Source organism: Lonchura striata, chromosome 20, assembly GCF_046129695.1.
Source record: "Lonchura striata isolate bLonStr1 chromosome 20, bLonStr1.mat, whole genome shotgun sequence".
Lineage (NCBI taxonomy): Eukaryota > Metazoa > Chordata > Aves > Passeriformes > Estrildidae > Lonchura > Lonchura striata.
Window position 1 is genome coordinate 4,135,396 of NC_134622.1, and position 16,619 is coordinate 4,152,014.

A 16,619-nucleotide genomic window follows, 5' to 3' on the forward strand; every position below is an offset into this window, starting at 1 on the left:
GTTCTTATCCTGCTGAGTTCATCCTTGTGGACACAATAATCCTTAAATTTGAAGACAAAAACCTAGAAGGTTTGAATGCTTTTATTTTAATTTTTATACAGCAATACAAATTATACAGATTTGTTACAGTACAGATTTTGCAGGGGTTTATAGAGGTACTTTGTGAGTTTTTGGTTTATTTAAAAGAAAGAGGCAGATCTCGGGAGCACGGTGACATGAACAAAACAATCTTGTGGTAGGAAAGAAATCCTGACCACAGGGAACACTAACCTGGCTGAAACCTACTGGGCAGAAAGGTGGTGGTAGCATTCCCAGCAATAACATCCCAAAAACATCAACCCTGGGATACTCTAGAGCTTTACACAGGAATTGGTGAGCACACAGGTAAGAGGGTTGTTTTTGTAACAGTGCTGAAAGTCCTCGAAGCCCTTGGATGTACTTTGCTGCAGAGGGGACAGAAATGAGGGAAGCTGATGTCACATTGAACCCGCTGCTGAGCAGGTGGTGTCACAGAACAGAGAGGCTGCCACGATGGGAAAGGAAACCAGAAAATGCTTTAGTCACTCAAACAGGTACAGTGAGATGAGGAACATGATTTCAAATCCAATGCTGACACCACGTGCCCACCGAGACACCACCAGAACCTAATGGCTCATGCCTTGTGTCCACCTCAGGTTCCTGTGAGCACACACAGGAGAACAGCAGAGCTCCCTGCAGGCCCTAATGCACAGGAGAGGGGCTGAACATGTCATGTCATCAAGGTATTGCTATTACTAATGTGCACCAGGCTTGGGGTCAAGTGTCTGGCACTGAAGGATTAAAGCCTGTCAGCAAGCAGGGTCAAAAACATGATTACACCATCCTAAATGCTTCTATTCAGTTTGGTTTAGTACTGCTACAGCAAGTGCTATCACAAACAACAGAATAAGTTACAGATTATATAAATAAAATGTATGCACCAAATAAAAGATGTCTCTCTGCCACTTTTAATATACTTTGTTTCTGCAGTAGCTAAGTGGCATTTAAGAGAAGGGAGTCAACTACCAGATGAAAAAATTCCACTCTCAGCTTGAAATCAAATTCTTTTCCAGTCACAGAAACTCCCCTTTCTAAAAATTTAAGACAAGCAACACCAACTAAATTGCATCCCGAGAATCCATCCCGGGGAAGCCCTTGAGAAGTACAAAGGTAACTGTATATTCTACACTGGAATAGACAAGCAGCCCCTTTCCTTCAGAGCCTTTGCACTCCACTGGTAGTGAAACACAGAAACCATCAGAATGTAAAACATCAACTTAACACAGATTTCAAGATGCTCAATGTTAACAGCTCCTCTCCTTTGCTCGTTGTGAGTGCAAGTAACCACGAGACAGCTTCTGTGCACAGAGAGGGGATGGGGCTGGCACAGAAAAGCTGTGACTACGCCTTGGAGCCAACCTGACACACAGAGCTGGTGTCCAAAACACACCCAGGGGAACAGGGGGTTTCCAGCAAAGCCACTCCGAGCAGATCTGTCCGAAGCAGGCAGCACAAGGGCTGCTCTGCGAGCTGCAACACGCCAGCACTCTGGTTGAAGAGGTTGCACGTATATTCCAAATTTTGCTGGATTTAGTATTAATTTTTTCCTACAAATAGGAAGGGTTGCAATATTACAGGATTTATCCTAGAATTCTCACAGTTTTATCATCTTTCCTGAAGACAAGTCAGCAGCCAATACTACAGGTAGCAAATACTTCTACTAGACTATCTGCTAAAGTCAGGATTGAAGCTGTAACAGTGTTCTTAAGTTATAAGTATCAGTATCATCCAAAACTGCCCTGGGACAGCAGCTTGGCCACAGTCATCATCAGCCATGGGACACCTGGGGAATTTCAGAAATCCAGTCAGCTCTGGAGATTCATAGCAGACTGGTGAGCAAGTTGTTGCTGCTTTAGGAAGGCCAGTAAACCACACTCAAGGGCATGAATTTAATGTGACTCTACCATCACCAGCCCATTATTTGAGTGGGTGAATGCTCCTCCACCTCTTTCTCCAGCCACCAAAACAACCTTGACAGCCACAAGCACAAAGAGCCCTCTCAGAATTTGCTCCAGGTTTACACAGGCCAGCGAGTTGGCAACACACCAGTGCCAGAACTGGGTGCTGCCCTGAGGACTGGGATGAGCTCTCCCAAGGGCATTCCTGGACTCAGGAGTTCAGTGGGGGTTGTTTTTTGGTGGTTGACAGCAGAGGTTTGCAGCACATTAAATGCTACTGTCCCCTGCTGCAGTGTCCAACAGCTGTTCCAGACTCCCACCTTCCCCACTTGCTGGAGTAACATGGAAAAGCACTTCCTAGAGTAGCAAAGCAAACTCGGTTTCACTTCCAAAACCTGCCTGGTGCCTTCCTGCCTTTTGTTTTATTTTTCTACGTTTAAGCTGGAAGAAAGCACTGCACAGCTACCAGAAATAAATCAGTGAGAACATGAATAGCCACAAAGTGAATGATCCATTTGCTACACTGCTGGTACCTCCTCAGTCTGGGCTTTGTCATGCCAGGCTTAGCTTTATGCAGCAGGTAAAGTTAGGCATCACAGGTTAAACCTCAGTTGCTTTTCCTGGTAGGATGGGAAGAAAATAATATTACTTTCTCCTACAAAACTTAAATGCCACACCCATATATTAAAAATAGTTGTGTTAACTGTTGACAAAAGCTGGTCTAATAAGCTTCTGTATAGGAAAATGTTCTCCACTGAATTTTTGAAGGAAGAAAAGAAAAAGGACTGGAGGAGTCTGACCCTGAGCCACACAGGAAGCACAGTGTGGAATGCTTCAAATAAGCCAGGAAATGCATATAAAAATTCTTAAAAAAACCCACAATGATTTTGGGATCAGGCTGCATTCACTAGTGGGAAACCCTTAATCAAACCAGTATTAGTAAATACAAAAAAAAGACATCTAGAACTAAGATGACCCATTTGCACCTCTCTCTTCAGGGCTCCTTTTCTCCATAAGTGATGAAATCCCTGCTTCCAGCAGCACCAGATTGACAGAGCAGTGTGTATAAATGTGGCAGGAGCTGCAGAGGACCTACTCTCAGCCAGCCCTGCTCTTCCACGCTCCTCAGGGTGACACAGGACAGCCAGGTGCTGCCACACCCAGCTCCAGTGCAGGACTGGGACTCCACTCAAGCTGTGGTAAGAGCAGCTCTAAAGAGAGGGTGGACTGAGTAGCTGGAAGCAGCAACACTTTCCATCCTTTCAGGCTATGGAAAGCAGGAAAACCAGCAGGCAGGTCAGAGCTCATTTCCTCAATGAAAACATGGCTCTACCTCTCTGAACTTATGCTGCAGTACATGAAAGCACAGGCCAGCCACAGGCAGGGGCAGCAGCCTCCTTAACCATGATGCCTAGTGGGAAATGGGTCACTTGGAAAAGTTTGGAGGAAGTTGGCAGAACAGCAGCTGTTGATCCATTTACTGTCTCAGCACAAAGCCCACATGACACTGCCCAGCACTCACACTGAAGGACACGTCCTGCCAGCTGCAGGGCAGCAGCACCCACTGGAGGAGCACAGCCTGATCAGCTGCAACACCTGCAAGCTGCAGGAATTCCAAATCCCACCTGGCAGCCTTAGCAATGCACTCAAGTGACACTAAAGTCACAGGACAAAGAAGTTGGGCTCATTTCCACCCATAATTAATTTTTACTTCAGTGTTCCAGCACTCTTTAGATTCCTCCCCTTTATCTTTTCCTCTTCCCCCCCTTATCTTGTATCAGAATGGGACAAATTAACAAAATATTTGAAAACTGAGGGGGGGAAAACATGGTAGAGTAGACTCAAATAAAGACCAATGTTAAATATTACTTAATGTTTTCTTTTATTTAAAAGATCATTCACAAAATACCATATCCATAAATTTATTTTGTTATGAAGCAGAATGTGCTAAGTGTTTGGAATTTTTTTTTTCTCCTTTGTTTTTACATTTAAAAGTCAACTGTCTTGACTAGAAGTGAGGTTTTATATGGGAATTTGTTCTTAAAATATTTTCCACATTGAAGATGTAAATAGATCAATTATTGGTTTGGAATACAACCACACAAATGCATGTCTGTCTTAAATTAAGTATTAGTGTTAGACAAATGGTTCTTATCTCAGAAGCAGATTAAGTGAAAGGCAGAAAGAAGGAAAGAGTAGTTCTGTAAATTGCTGGGACTCTGACTTACAATGGGAACCTCAGGGAAGAAATTCATCACTAGCAGTGGTGCTGGTAGTGGGGCAGCCATGCTTCCAACCTCCTCTTGTGAGTACTCTGGGGTGCTGGCTGGTTTATCTGAAGGCTCTCAGCACTGGCAATATGGGCCCAAGCTTTTCCCATACACTGGACATGTCCAAACTTCAGTGTGGTAGAACCAGGTTTTGGTTTTAAAAATTAATGATTTCTCCTTTTCCTTCAACCTCCCCTCCCCTCCTCCCACAAAACACTGACAAGAAACATTTCAAGGGAAGAGAGGTGTAGTAACAAGAGATGCTTTTTACCCAAACTTCCACATGAGAATCTACAGCAGAAAGATTTCTAATCTGCCCATTTTCAAGGTATTCTGAAAGCTGGGGTCCTAAAACTGTACCCCACTGGGCAAAGAAATACAGGGGATAGTGACGATCAAATACTGCATGGCAAAGTATACACTCCTTCAACAAAAATAAAAAAGTCAATTTTATTTGTAGAAACTTCATTTAAAAATTTACCAAACATGTAAAACCCAAAAAAGTAAGCAGAAAGAGCCAGTGAGCAGTTGTGCTCAAACAGGCATGGCTTTGCAGCACTAACCTTGAGCTCAGAGTTGTAGTAGCATCATACCATATGGAAGTCAAGAGCCAGCAGGAAGAGGCTGCTGGCAGAGGCTTTATCCATACTGATTCCACCAGCTATTCACCAGGCCTGTCAGGCAAGGCATCCAGTAAATTGATCCTTCCTGGCAACCCATGTGAAAGTGCAGCTGCCCCCCTTAGAATTTAATAAGGGGCTCTGCTATGAACAATGACTATCACCAATTCTCATAAATGGTATTTCACTACTTGCTTAGAATTGTAAATTTCTGTTCAACTCATCTGGACTCTTCAGTTTTCCTCTTCAGAGCCACAGCAATACAGAACGAGACATGCAAGTCAGAAGAGGAACACTGAGGAAGTAAAAGGAAACAATACAGGGAAATAACTAAGTCTAACCTGTGCTTCTAAAGTAAAACAAACCCAGAAAGGAAGAAGTGAAGCAGCACCTTTGTCCAGAGACCTCCACACTTGTGGAAGCAGCCACACTGCCTTATCTACTGGCAACTGTGCTGCTTAGAAGGAAACAGAAGAGGGAAACTCAGCACAAAGCAGGCACTAGATACAGCAAAGCCAAGAACGTACTAAAAACCACTTGTTAACAGCTGACATGCATTCACAAGCTCTGTGTTTTCGGTTTCAAAGAGGACAAATACCAGATGGCAGGAATGGTAAACTGCAGGGTTGACATTCCAGCAGAGCTAGTCACTCTGTACTGTCTTGCTTTTTCTCCCGCCTCCCCATTCCCTCTCAACCCCAAACTCAGTCGTGTTCTTTTACTACTTCCTCCCGGGGCTTGGCTCCTCCAAAGATCGCAGAGTTTGGATTGGCTACTTGATTGAGGGGAGTATCAACTGTTCGAGGTTTGAGCTGGAGTCGGGGCCGCTGTGCTCTTTCCTCTGAAAGGAAAAACATTCCACTTGTGAGATCTGCCTGGGAAGGGCAGGAGCTTTAGCCTGACAAAGAAACCAGGAGTCTCCTTTGTGGAGGAAGGCCAAACCACACCCAGTAGGGGTTTACCTTCTGTTGGCTCTCTGAAGTCCATGGAAGACCCACGAAGGGGAGGCCCATCTCTGAAGCGACCAGTGCCGCCACTTCCCATGGAGGCACCTGGTGGTCGCCGGTCTCCAGGGCGGGTTCCTCTACCCCGACCTCCCAAGAAGTCATCATCTTTGAATCCTGAAGATGGAAGACAGTGAATTTAAAGAGCATCTTTTGCAATGTATTTAATTTAGATTTATCTGGATGACTGGAAAACCTTGCTAGTCACCGCGGTCAGTCCAAGGTGATGCACTGAGAGCCTTTGTCTGCAGACAGATTGTTTCACAGAGCTCTAGCACCTTCTGGAGGAGTTGTTCGAGTTCCATTTGAAACCAAGTATACCACGCCAAGTTCAGAAAGTGCTTTATCCACTTAGAGGTTTACTGGAGTGTTGGAGAGTGGGTCAAGTGAGTTTAAAATACAAACCTTGGCTGAAACTTGAGTTTGTTAACATCATTAGCTGAGCTGAGAGACAGCACTACAAGTACTCAGAGTACTTCCATAGCCAGATCATCACACTGGCTGCAGTGTCAGCGTGAAATCTGCAGGAGCAAATTCGAAAATAGCTGGGGAGTAGTGAAATACACTTATAAAATAGAGTAAAATCCCAGGGCTGTTTAGCTGTACTATGAATTTACCAGTCATTTACTAAATTAATTAAAGGACTGGGGGTGGTGGGGGTGGGAAAAGGAAAAAAAAAAAATCAGATTTTAAACTGACTGCATTTCTTCAGTTTACAGATCACAAAAAAAAAAAAAATTAAATCGAGAACTATCTGTCACTGACCAGAGCTCCAGTCTGTACCAGTGACTACCCCTGAGTATCTCTCCAAGCCACCACTGCTTGCATTTCAGTGGGAGAAGGATACTTCAGGCTATCAGCATACAGAAAGGGAATACACTCAGATTTTCAGAAGCTGCCTGGAAGAGAAAGTTGTTTGGTTCCCAACTGAGATTTGCCTTTCCACTTAAGTATTTGGCAGAGTTGCAGAGCTGTCTTTACTTACTTCAGTGCCAAACAAGCCATCTTTAAGGGCTTGATCTAGAGCAAGGCTGTACAACCTGAGAAGAAAAGCTTCCATAGCAGCTAAGGCTGAAATGCTAAACTTCTGGCTCACAAATCACTCATCCAGCATTTAACAGGCTGAAATGCATCCACGTTTGGAGAAGCTGCCAAAGAAGGTACGAAGCTGTGACACAGAATGCTTAGCTCCAAAGGCAGGTTAAGCGCAGCACTGCAGCAAGCTCCTCTCTCCAGCATCATGCTCCAGTCCGTGCTGGGGGCAAGGACACACTTTGCTTCTCCTACATCACTCATGCCACTCACGCAGAGACCAGACATTGCAAAGTTTTACTTGCCAACATCTCTCCATCAGAAAATGGACCAAACCCATGAGTTCAGAGGACAAAAGCAATTGTGTTAATGGCACCCTGCATTCTAATAGCTGGAACTGACTGGAAGTTAGGAGCAAACCCAGTGGCTCTGTCACTACCTTCCATTCAGCAAGCTCAGTCATTTGCTGCACCTGCATTACCAAAACAGGTCTAAAAGTTCAGGAACATTTTACATTTACAAGTGCTTTGGAACAGCAATCTGACTTAGGAGAAGTCAGTTACTTCAGGGACACACACATAATGACATGACATCTCCTTAAGATCAAAACCTCTGCTCTGACAGAATATCAGCCTTCCTACATGATCTGTTTCTGCTACTATTCAGAAATTACTCCGCTGTATGCTTGAGAAATGCTTATAACAGTCACTCATAGGCTGCATCTGGACAAGAATTCTGTCATTTATGGTTGTTTCATAGAATTTTCTACTGAGACACTTTTCTCTCAAGGCAATGGAAGATTCCCCATGAGGAATCCCATCACAGCTGCAGGATGTCTAAGTTGGTACATACAGTAGATTCAATCAAACCAGTAACGGTGACAAATGAAAATGAGAACATTTCAGTGCCTTTTAGGCTTCCTATCTGTATAAGTGTTAATACTGATACCAGAATTGAAGTCCTCTCTGGAATCCCATCCACCTCCTCTGGATTCTCTGGAACCTCCTCCCATTCCTAGGAAAAAAGCCACAATTGTGTTCAAGTCTGAAGCTGTGTGAAAGACTGAGCAAGGGAATACCAAACCAATGTTTCAGTCCTTCAATAGTCAAAGTTATGCTGCTGGAAAAGACTTTTCTTTTGGTACTACCAAGTTCCATTGCACAGGAACAAACAGTCAGTTTAAGTTAACCAAGAATAAGTGGCCAGAAAAGTTTCTTCAGTTCACATTCAATGGAAACCTGTGGCGAGTCCAGTTCAACCAACCTTCAACTACAGGCAAGAATGTTTGTACACTGGAACAAGAGACACACTCCAAAAGAAGCACTTGTCTACATGTGCTTACTCACTTTTCATACATCATCATAAAATAATAGCAGATCAGACTGTTGGGCTTATCATTGTCCTCTGCAAGACACAACACATTATTTGGGGTATTGGTCTCACTTCCTGTGTTAGGAGTGACAACACATCCAGCCTTTGGATACAAAGCACAGCTAAATTTCAGACACCTCACGAGCAGCAGCAGCAGCTGGTTAGAAACACATACATATTTACATACAAAATTTCACCTTTCAATATCATCTTCATGTTCACTTGCATGCCTTGTCTTAGCATTAGTCAGCACGAGAAGCCATAACTACAACCATCATGTTTAAGAAGCTACTTAGGAAAATGGAAGTCACCTCTGTCATCAGGCCCGCCACCTTTTCTGAAGCCAAAGCCACCTTTATCCTGTTTCCTGCCTTCTGCTATGTCCACTCGGAGTGATCGGTCACCCAAAAGCTGTTAAATCAAGGGGAGAATCTCTTCAGGATGTATCATAAGGGCTGCCAAAGAGTTTGAGACTTATGCTTGTCTTTGATTTCACAAATTAATTGCAAGTGTACTTACTGCACCATCATATGTAAGAGCTTCCTTAAGTGACTCCACCTCATCGAACTCTACGTAACAAAATCCTGTAAGAAACAAATCTCAAGTTAATAGCACTTTAAAAGGCCTTTGTAAGAGGCTACTCCTTCCTGCATGCCTGCTAATAGCCTCCTCTTTTAAACACGAGTTGTGATGTGCACATGCAAGATGCACATGTCTTAGAAACACATCATCATCAACAATGAACACATTTATCTGCACCTGTTAATGATGGGGCAAATCCAAAAACAGAACTCTGGCACTCTGTGAATAACAACAGCCCAATTCCCTTTTCCACAGAGTTCTCATTATAGATTAGATCTGATCTATGCCTTCAGACAGTTATTCAGCTGAATATTGACACTTCGTTCCTAGAGTTTTTAAACAACAAATTGAAATACTTATGTGGTCAGCAATGTGATTTTGTGTCATCACATAATTTAGTGGATTTACTCCTTTTCAAATGCCCTCTGTTAACCAAGGTAAGTCTTTTCACCCCATACAGTAACTTATAAATATAGTCAATTTCCTCCAAACAATACCCATAGCAGTTGAATTTGCATCCTCAAAAGCAACTGCCTGAATGGGTTATCTACTTGCTTTTTCTCCCTGTCTACTGAAAAAAGACAAGTTGAAGCAATGGGAGTCTTCTGATGTAAAGGAATTACTTAATACTTAAGGTCATAGGATTTAAGTGGGTCAGCTCTGGTAGAATTCATACCAGGCAAGGTTTGAGAAAGTTCTGTTATGTCAGGGCAGATACTGACTCCTCACTCAGGTTACTCTGTATCTCAAGATGATGGAAACAATGACTCTCACTCAAATGATACACTTATATATCAGTGAATAAAAAAACCTGCATAAGTCAAACTAACAGGCGAAAATTGTGCTTTAGACTGAAATTCCTTATTAAAGTGACTTTCTTTCCTACTAATTTTTCATCTACCACCAAACACCGCTGAACACTCACCTTTAAATTTGTCTGTTTCCTTGTCTCTGACTAGTCGTACACTCCTTATGCTGAGATCCTTGAAAATGGCATCTATGTCTCCTTGGACAGTGTTGAAGGGCAGATTTCCCACATAGGCTGTGAAAGGGGGTTCTGTTGGCAGCTCTTTATTTCTGCGGGAACCAAGGCCACCACCACGAGACCTGTTGGAAAAAGCACAGTTCCTCTGGACCTGTCTCCCAGCACAGCCAGTGCAGTCCATTGCAGAGCTCAGGTGCTCTGTTTAGCTGCAAGTCCATTTTCCCACAGCTGTGCTTAGTTTTTCTATCATTTTGCTTGTACCTGCCACCTGAACTGCTGGTCACCTCCTTTCCAGTATTACCTAATGCAGTAGTTCAGTGAGAAACTGAATACATTACCAGGTGAATTCATTAATCAAATGATGAATTAACTTCTTAACCCACAATTCACTAAGGAAAGCAACATAAGGTTACCTCTAAGGACCCCTATTCAAAAACATTACCTCTAAAAACCAAATCTTAGAATCAATTCTAAGAACAATTTATGGCAATGAAGAAATACTTGTACGGCACAGGTTTGTCAGCTTATCCGGAAATTATGCTGGTTCCAATGCTTTTAACTAAAGAGTATATTACCAACATCCACTCCACAATCATCCAAATTATCTCAGCAACATTTAGCTTAAGAGAAACACCTTCCCCTAAGTCTGAAGCCGTGACCATAATTGTTGGCTATCTGGACTGAGATACTCTGAACTGAACACAAAATAGATTTGGCTGAACAAAGGGTTCTGAGGCAGAAAAAAAAATCACATGCTCTCTGGATGCTCGCTTATTTTGTCATTTGAATTAGAGGTAAACTGGGTGGTCTTTTCCTCTTTCTCATCCCTCAGTACCAGTTAAACTCTTGGCACTGTGTGCTGAGGAACTAAACTGTACCAGCTACATTCTTTACTGTACTAAGGTAACACATCTGTGTGAACTTCCTGCAGAGCCCAATCTTCAAAAGCCAACCTGGAATTTCTGTACAGAGAGCAAGGTATGTACAAGGCAACCTGAAGTTAAAGCTCCTAGACTTGTACAGGATGCCACTGGTTCCAACACCATTTGTCCTATATAAGCAATCTCTGAGCTTTACCTGAAAAACCTACTTACTACTCTGTCCATCTTTCCTTTATCACCTTCCTTCTACTGGGCTTTGCTTGTGTCTGCTCCCTTTCCCTGAGGCTCCCCGTGCATTTAAAACCACAGTGGAACACAAGCTGTACCAAAGCAGGATTTGCCAATCTGACATGGACCAATTAAATAGCTGCAGAGTCCTTCCTAAAATCCAGAAGGTCAAATAATTTTATAATTTACTTTTATTTGGGCTGGTTGCATGCAGTCAAAAAATTCATTGGGTAAACAAGGTACTTGACAGTAATTTTTTTTCATTAATATGAAATAAATACTTTACTAGTAATGAATCAGATAATGAATTAAGATTGAATAAGATTCCATATTTCTTCCTAGGTGAGCCTGTCATTTGTGCCTTATTTAGCAGCTCCATGCAAGAATCATTTGTCACCAACACTATCAACATGCTGCTAAATCTACTTGAACCATAATCTACATATCTTTAATTAGCGTCCACCCAGGTTTGCATTTTAGCATTTTTGACAATATTCCTCATCTGCCTTTGTCTCATTAACAAGTCAAAAAACATACTGGAGAACTAAGACTGCAATAGTTTTGAATTCCTTTAGTCAGAAGACTGAGTTTTACGGAGGAACGCAAAGAAAGCCCAGTTGCTGCTCTAAATAATCCCATAATTCATAGAATCAGTTCCATGCTTTGTCCTCATTTATCATTTACAGCATTAGGAACAGCTATTAACATACCATACATTTAACTTGCATCCAAAAAAAGAAAATCTGAATGTTTAAGTCCTACAGAACATCAGAACGGGGTTTCAAAGGAGCATTCTCTCCTTGTACACATTCTCAGGACAATCACCTGAAAACCCACCCTGGAGTAGAGTCCACAGCCAACAAGGTGATCAGGACAGCTGCAAAGAGCACTCTGCCAAGCTAGGAATGAGAACAAGGCTGGGACTACAGCTTCCATCAGCAACCTCCACTCAGCTCCATTTGAGCCACTTCTAAAAGCACACTCTCAATCCCCAAAAGGATTTTTTTGTGCTATAGACAAACCTCTTTCTACCACAGTGCACCAGAACTTCATGGGCTGCATGTGTGGAAATCCATGCCCTATTATGCAATCAAGACTGATTTTCAAGTCAGAAAATTAAATATTCTTCTCCAATTTGATATTAAAGCTTTAGTTACCAAATCTATAACTATAACCTTTGGTATTTTAGTTTCCATTTGAAGAACAGGAATGGTCAATAACTAAGTTTCAAACCAAGTTTCTTATGGAACTCAGGTACAGCAACAGAAAAATAAACTGTTTCTGTACTTCCCTACATTTTTTCCAACGCTGAAACAGTGAAATAAAAGGGCTGACTTCAGTAACCACACAATGAGATTGGAAGAAGATCCTCTCATTTGTAATGAAGTAGGACAAAAGTAAAAAAATAATTGAAAACACATCTGAATTAGGCAAGTCAGAGTTCTGAATGAATATCTGCATTTCCCACTCTAAACTTTTGTTTAGACACAATTAGGTAATAATAATAATTATTAAATCATCTTATTGTGAGACTCTGAAAGACATGACTTGATTTCCTTCTCAGAAAAAGCAGAAAGCTGAAGAGGAAACTTGCTTCTAGCAACACCCCCCTAATTAAACTCTGGTGGGCTGAGTTAATGACATTGGCCATACTGGGAAGAAAACAGCTCAACTCTCATTTTGAAGGTACTCTTTTGCAAAGTTTAGTTATGTCTCCAGAAAAGAGTATCTGCCAGAAGTTCAAAATGAAGGCTATTTTGAATCCCAGTATCTGAGTTCAATAACCTTTCCCTAGAGATCAAAGCTCAAGATTTGCCTTTTGCACAGCACCAAGACAATAGCCTACCCTGGGTTCTGACATTAGAGCTTTTCTGGGGCAGCACAAGGATCAGCAGGATGACAGTGCCAACCTTCCAAGACCACAACACTAAATTCAAACCAAATTTATTCAAGCAACCCAGGACATGTTTGGAGTAAGTATCAGCTGTCTTCAGCAAAATGCTTACGCTAAAAAAGCCTAAAAATTAGGAGTAATCCTTTAATGGTAGATGGGTAAGACACAGGATCCAAGCTGCCAGAAGCACAAGGACTAACTCCCCCTTTTCACTGAACTGTGCAGCACTTCAGCAGGTGAATCTTAACCTTTAGTAGGGTGCCCAGCATGTGAAGCCACACCTAAATAAACAGCCTAGCAGCGATTTAGGAGTGGTAAACACTCCCCTTCTTTCAATTCTGACAAGCTTTACAGACAGTTTCAGTTTCTATTAGGCCTTGGTATACTCACCTACAGGTTTTCCTGTCAAATTTTGGGCTCCAAAATACTTTCTAAAAAGATTATAGTAAGCCTATTGTCATTTATGTCAGCATCACATTCTTCACCAGGAATAAAGTGACTTCTGCATCTTCTAATATTATGATTCAGCTTTTAGTCAGTGCATCACTAAACATCCCAGGTGTAGCAAATCCCATCTCATCACACCAGTCATATCTTTATGCTCTTCCACCATTATTTTGATGATTATGAGGAAAAGAAAGATAACTTCCATATGTTAGAGCCTGTCGGGCACTGATTTTCCATCTGTCATACTGAAATCCTGTGCTCACACACTGTGTACACCAAAGGTTATGCAAAATGCAACGTCCACAAAAACTACTACACCTCAGCTGAGGTTACACTATTCCTACAGTCCTAGAGTGTCTAAAAATGAGCAGGAGCCACTTCAAATTAAATGGGATTCTTTAATCAGAACCTTCAAGAACAGTCATGTTTTCATTACACTTCATATATTACAGGACTTCATACAATAGACACAAACTAAATTGTGAGTTAGCCAATAGTAACTTAATAGTGATAATGATAAACTAGATAGAAGCATACACTGGACTCTGATGTTTAGAACTGCAGGTACATTAGAATAAGTACATTTTCTTATCTGTAAAGACATCTACTGATTTGCAGGATGCCTTTAGTTTATCAAGCAAGGATCCACATCTTCCCTGGCAGCAAATTTAAGTTCTCTTATAGGAAGCTAAATAACATTTTACCTGGTATTTTATTACTTCACAGAATATGCCTACACTGACTAGGATACACTGTGCAGCAATATCTGAGTTCATAATGAGTCAAGTATCACTTTAGGCTGGTGGCAAGGCTATGTTGTTACAGAATTAAAAAAAAACCAGAAATGCAAGGGGCTACATCATCTGTTTGCTCTGGGAAATCTCCAAGTTAGACACAAAAGGCATCAATGCATGAAAATGAGCTTGAAAAGCTTAAAGTGTCAGAGTACTTCCAAACACAAGGAAAACTTACTGCTGTTCTAACTCCAGCAGCTCCTCCATGTTGCCTAAAGAGTCTGAAACAAAACTAAGTTATTTATCTAAGAGCAGAAAAGGGCATGAACACTTTTGATCAGGAAATAAACCCTGGAAGATTAGATTATAGAGTAACACACTTGTGAAGATTTGCTCACAAAGAAGTTTATTCCACAGACTTATGCCTACTGTTTTATTTCAGAGAAATTTGTAACAGCACCAGCCTCCAAAAAAAATCAATTGTTTGACTGCACCTTCCCAGCTTGATTTAGACAAACTTCTATTTACGGGTTATTGTCTCTGTAGCTCCTCCCCTAAACAATGTTCAGCAAAGAGACGGAGACAAGTCCGATTGCTCAGGATCAGGGATTTGCAGTCAGCACCCGGAGTCCCGGATAACGCAGGACCGCGGCTCCTGGCGCTACTGGAGCGGAGACACCACAAAGGCCTCCCATTTCCTCCCGCCGCAGGCACCACACCGCTGCCCGCTCCCGGGGGCGCCTCGTCCCGCCAGCACAGCGGCCTCCTGCCCCGCTCCAGTCCTTCAGGAACGTTCCCTCCGCCCATCCGCACAAGCTCCTCACGGCCTTCCTTGGCTCTGGCCCAGCACCTCCCTAAATCCCCCCTTCACTCGCCTCCGGGACGGCGGGAACAGCGACACCCTGCTCCTCCCGCCCCTCCCCGGCGCTCCCGAGCCGCCCGGCCCCGAATCCTGCGGCGCCGGCCGGAGCAACGCGGGCACGGCCGGGACCCGCCGGCACCGCGGCCCCCACCCCGCCGCACAAAGCGGGGCCAGCGGAAGGGCACCACCCGCGCCAGAGCAGGATGGGCGGAGGGCAGAACGAGCTCAAACAGTTCCCAGGGGCAGCGCTCCAGTCCCGCAACCCCCGCCCGCCATCCCTGCGGAGCGGGGCAGGCCAGGCCCTGCGGCCGCGCCCCTGCCTCACCCGGCCGGGGCCACTGCTCCCTGCTGCCGTCCCAGCTGCGGAGGGAGCCCCGAGTGCTGCCCCCGGCCCCGCTCACCCGCGGCCGCCGCCGAAGCTGCTGTAGGCCCGGTCGTCGTAGGGATCGAAATCCGCCATCGCCGCCGCGGCCTCGTCCCCGTGCGAGCGTGACAGGACCGCGCCCGAGGACCCCGCAACGCTTTTATACGGCGGCGCGCGGGCCGGGGCTGCCCCGCGCGGTGCCTGCCTCCAGCTCCCCGCCCCGGCGGGGCTGTCCGCGCGGCTGCCTGTCGGGAGGGGCCCCGCGCGGCTCGCTCCCGTCGGCTCCGGGACGGGATCCGCTCGGGGATCCGGGCGATGTCTGCTCTGCGATCCGCGCGGGATTCGCCCGCGGCTCCGCCCGGGGATCTGCTCCGGATCTGCCGGAGGATCTGCATGGGGTCTGCCCGGGGGTGTCGGTCGGGGATCCCCCCGGGGATGTGCCCGGGCTGCGCTGCGGTGACGCTCCGGTGGGCGCTGGGCCCTCCCGTGCTGGTACGGGGCCAGCCCGCGGCTCTGATTGCCCGAGCATCCCGCTGCCGCTGCGGGCAGCGATCACAGAGCTCATGGAAATGGATCCTGCTCCGGGTGTCACAGTCACCCACACTGACCGCAGGCATGGATCCTGCTCCGGGTCATTCCCTGCACTCCCGCGGGTGTCTGGCAGCAACACGCAGTGTTCACAGGGCTGCTGGAGGATAGTGCTGGAATTTATTGCAAATTATGACAACGGGCTGTACCCGAGAGTCCCGCAGTCTCCTTTAAAAATACCATTTGTACCAGCTGGTTTGTCTCCTTTTACCAGGCCATAATGTAATGTTTTCTAATAAAACCACACAACAGATTCTCATGTGATAACCAACTGTGCGTGTCCCTCCCTGATCCTGTGCTGCCGATCCCGGCTCACCCCGCAGGCTTTGCCCCTCTGTCCCCCGTCGATCCAGCCTGGATCCCGGATCCCGGATCCCAGCCTCCCTCCAGAACCCGAACCGGGCGAGGGAAGCCCAGGAGCCCTTGGGGCAGAGGAGGACTGATGAGTCCTGCAGAGGAGCAGGGTTGTGCCAGGGAGGGAACGTGGCGCTGAGGGGAGCAGGGCTGTTGAAAAATGAGGAATATGTCAAGATTATCTTAAGTAGTAATGTTCTTAATGTAAGATCTTGGCATACTTTCAGCAAAAACCCGTGGAGAAGGCAGCAGCTAGCATCCCTTACTCAAGGACATCCTGGAACGAATGAGCATTAAGGATGTAGTAAATTCAGATTTTGGTGTACATCTGCGTATACTTTGCTAACTTAGCAGAAGGCTCCAGGACCATGTATCCCATAGCTGATCTATGTTCGTTATAATTCTAAGGACCCTGTGAAAACCCCCT

General features: G+C 44.7%; 1 protein-coding gene across 2 annotated transcripts; it reads right to left on the bottom strand.

The window, feature by feature from the left end:
* Positions 1-4,847: 4,847 nt before the first annotated feature.
* Positions 4,848-15,420, bottom strand: EIF4H (eukaryotic translation initiation factor 4H). 2 transcript variants are annotated; one of them, XM_021551037.2, is made up of 7 exons: positions 15,288-15,420; positions 9,781-9,962; positions 8,793-8,857; positions 8,585-8,684; positions 7,851-7,916; positions 5,829-5,987; positions 4,848-5,707 (listed from the first exon to the last, which is right to left on the bottom strand). In XM_021551037.2, exons 1-7 carry the CDS (start codon positions 15,344-15,346, stop codon positions 5,571-5,573), a joined length of 768 nt encoding a protein of 255 aa, XP_021406712.1. In that variant the 5' UTR covers positions 15,347-15,420; the 3' UTR covers positions 4,848-5,570. The 2 variants fall into 2 exon arrangements, with proteins under 2 accessions (XP_021406712.1, XP_021406713.1); XM_021551038.2 differs by lacking the exon at positions 7,851-7,916 and having other exon boundaries at positions 15,288-15,417.
* Between the last annotated feature and the right edge of the window lie 1,199 nt (positions 15,421-16,619).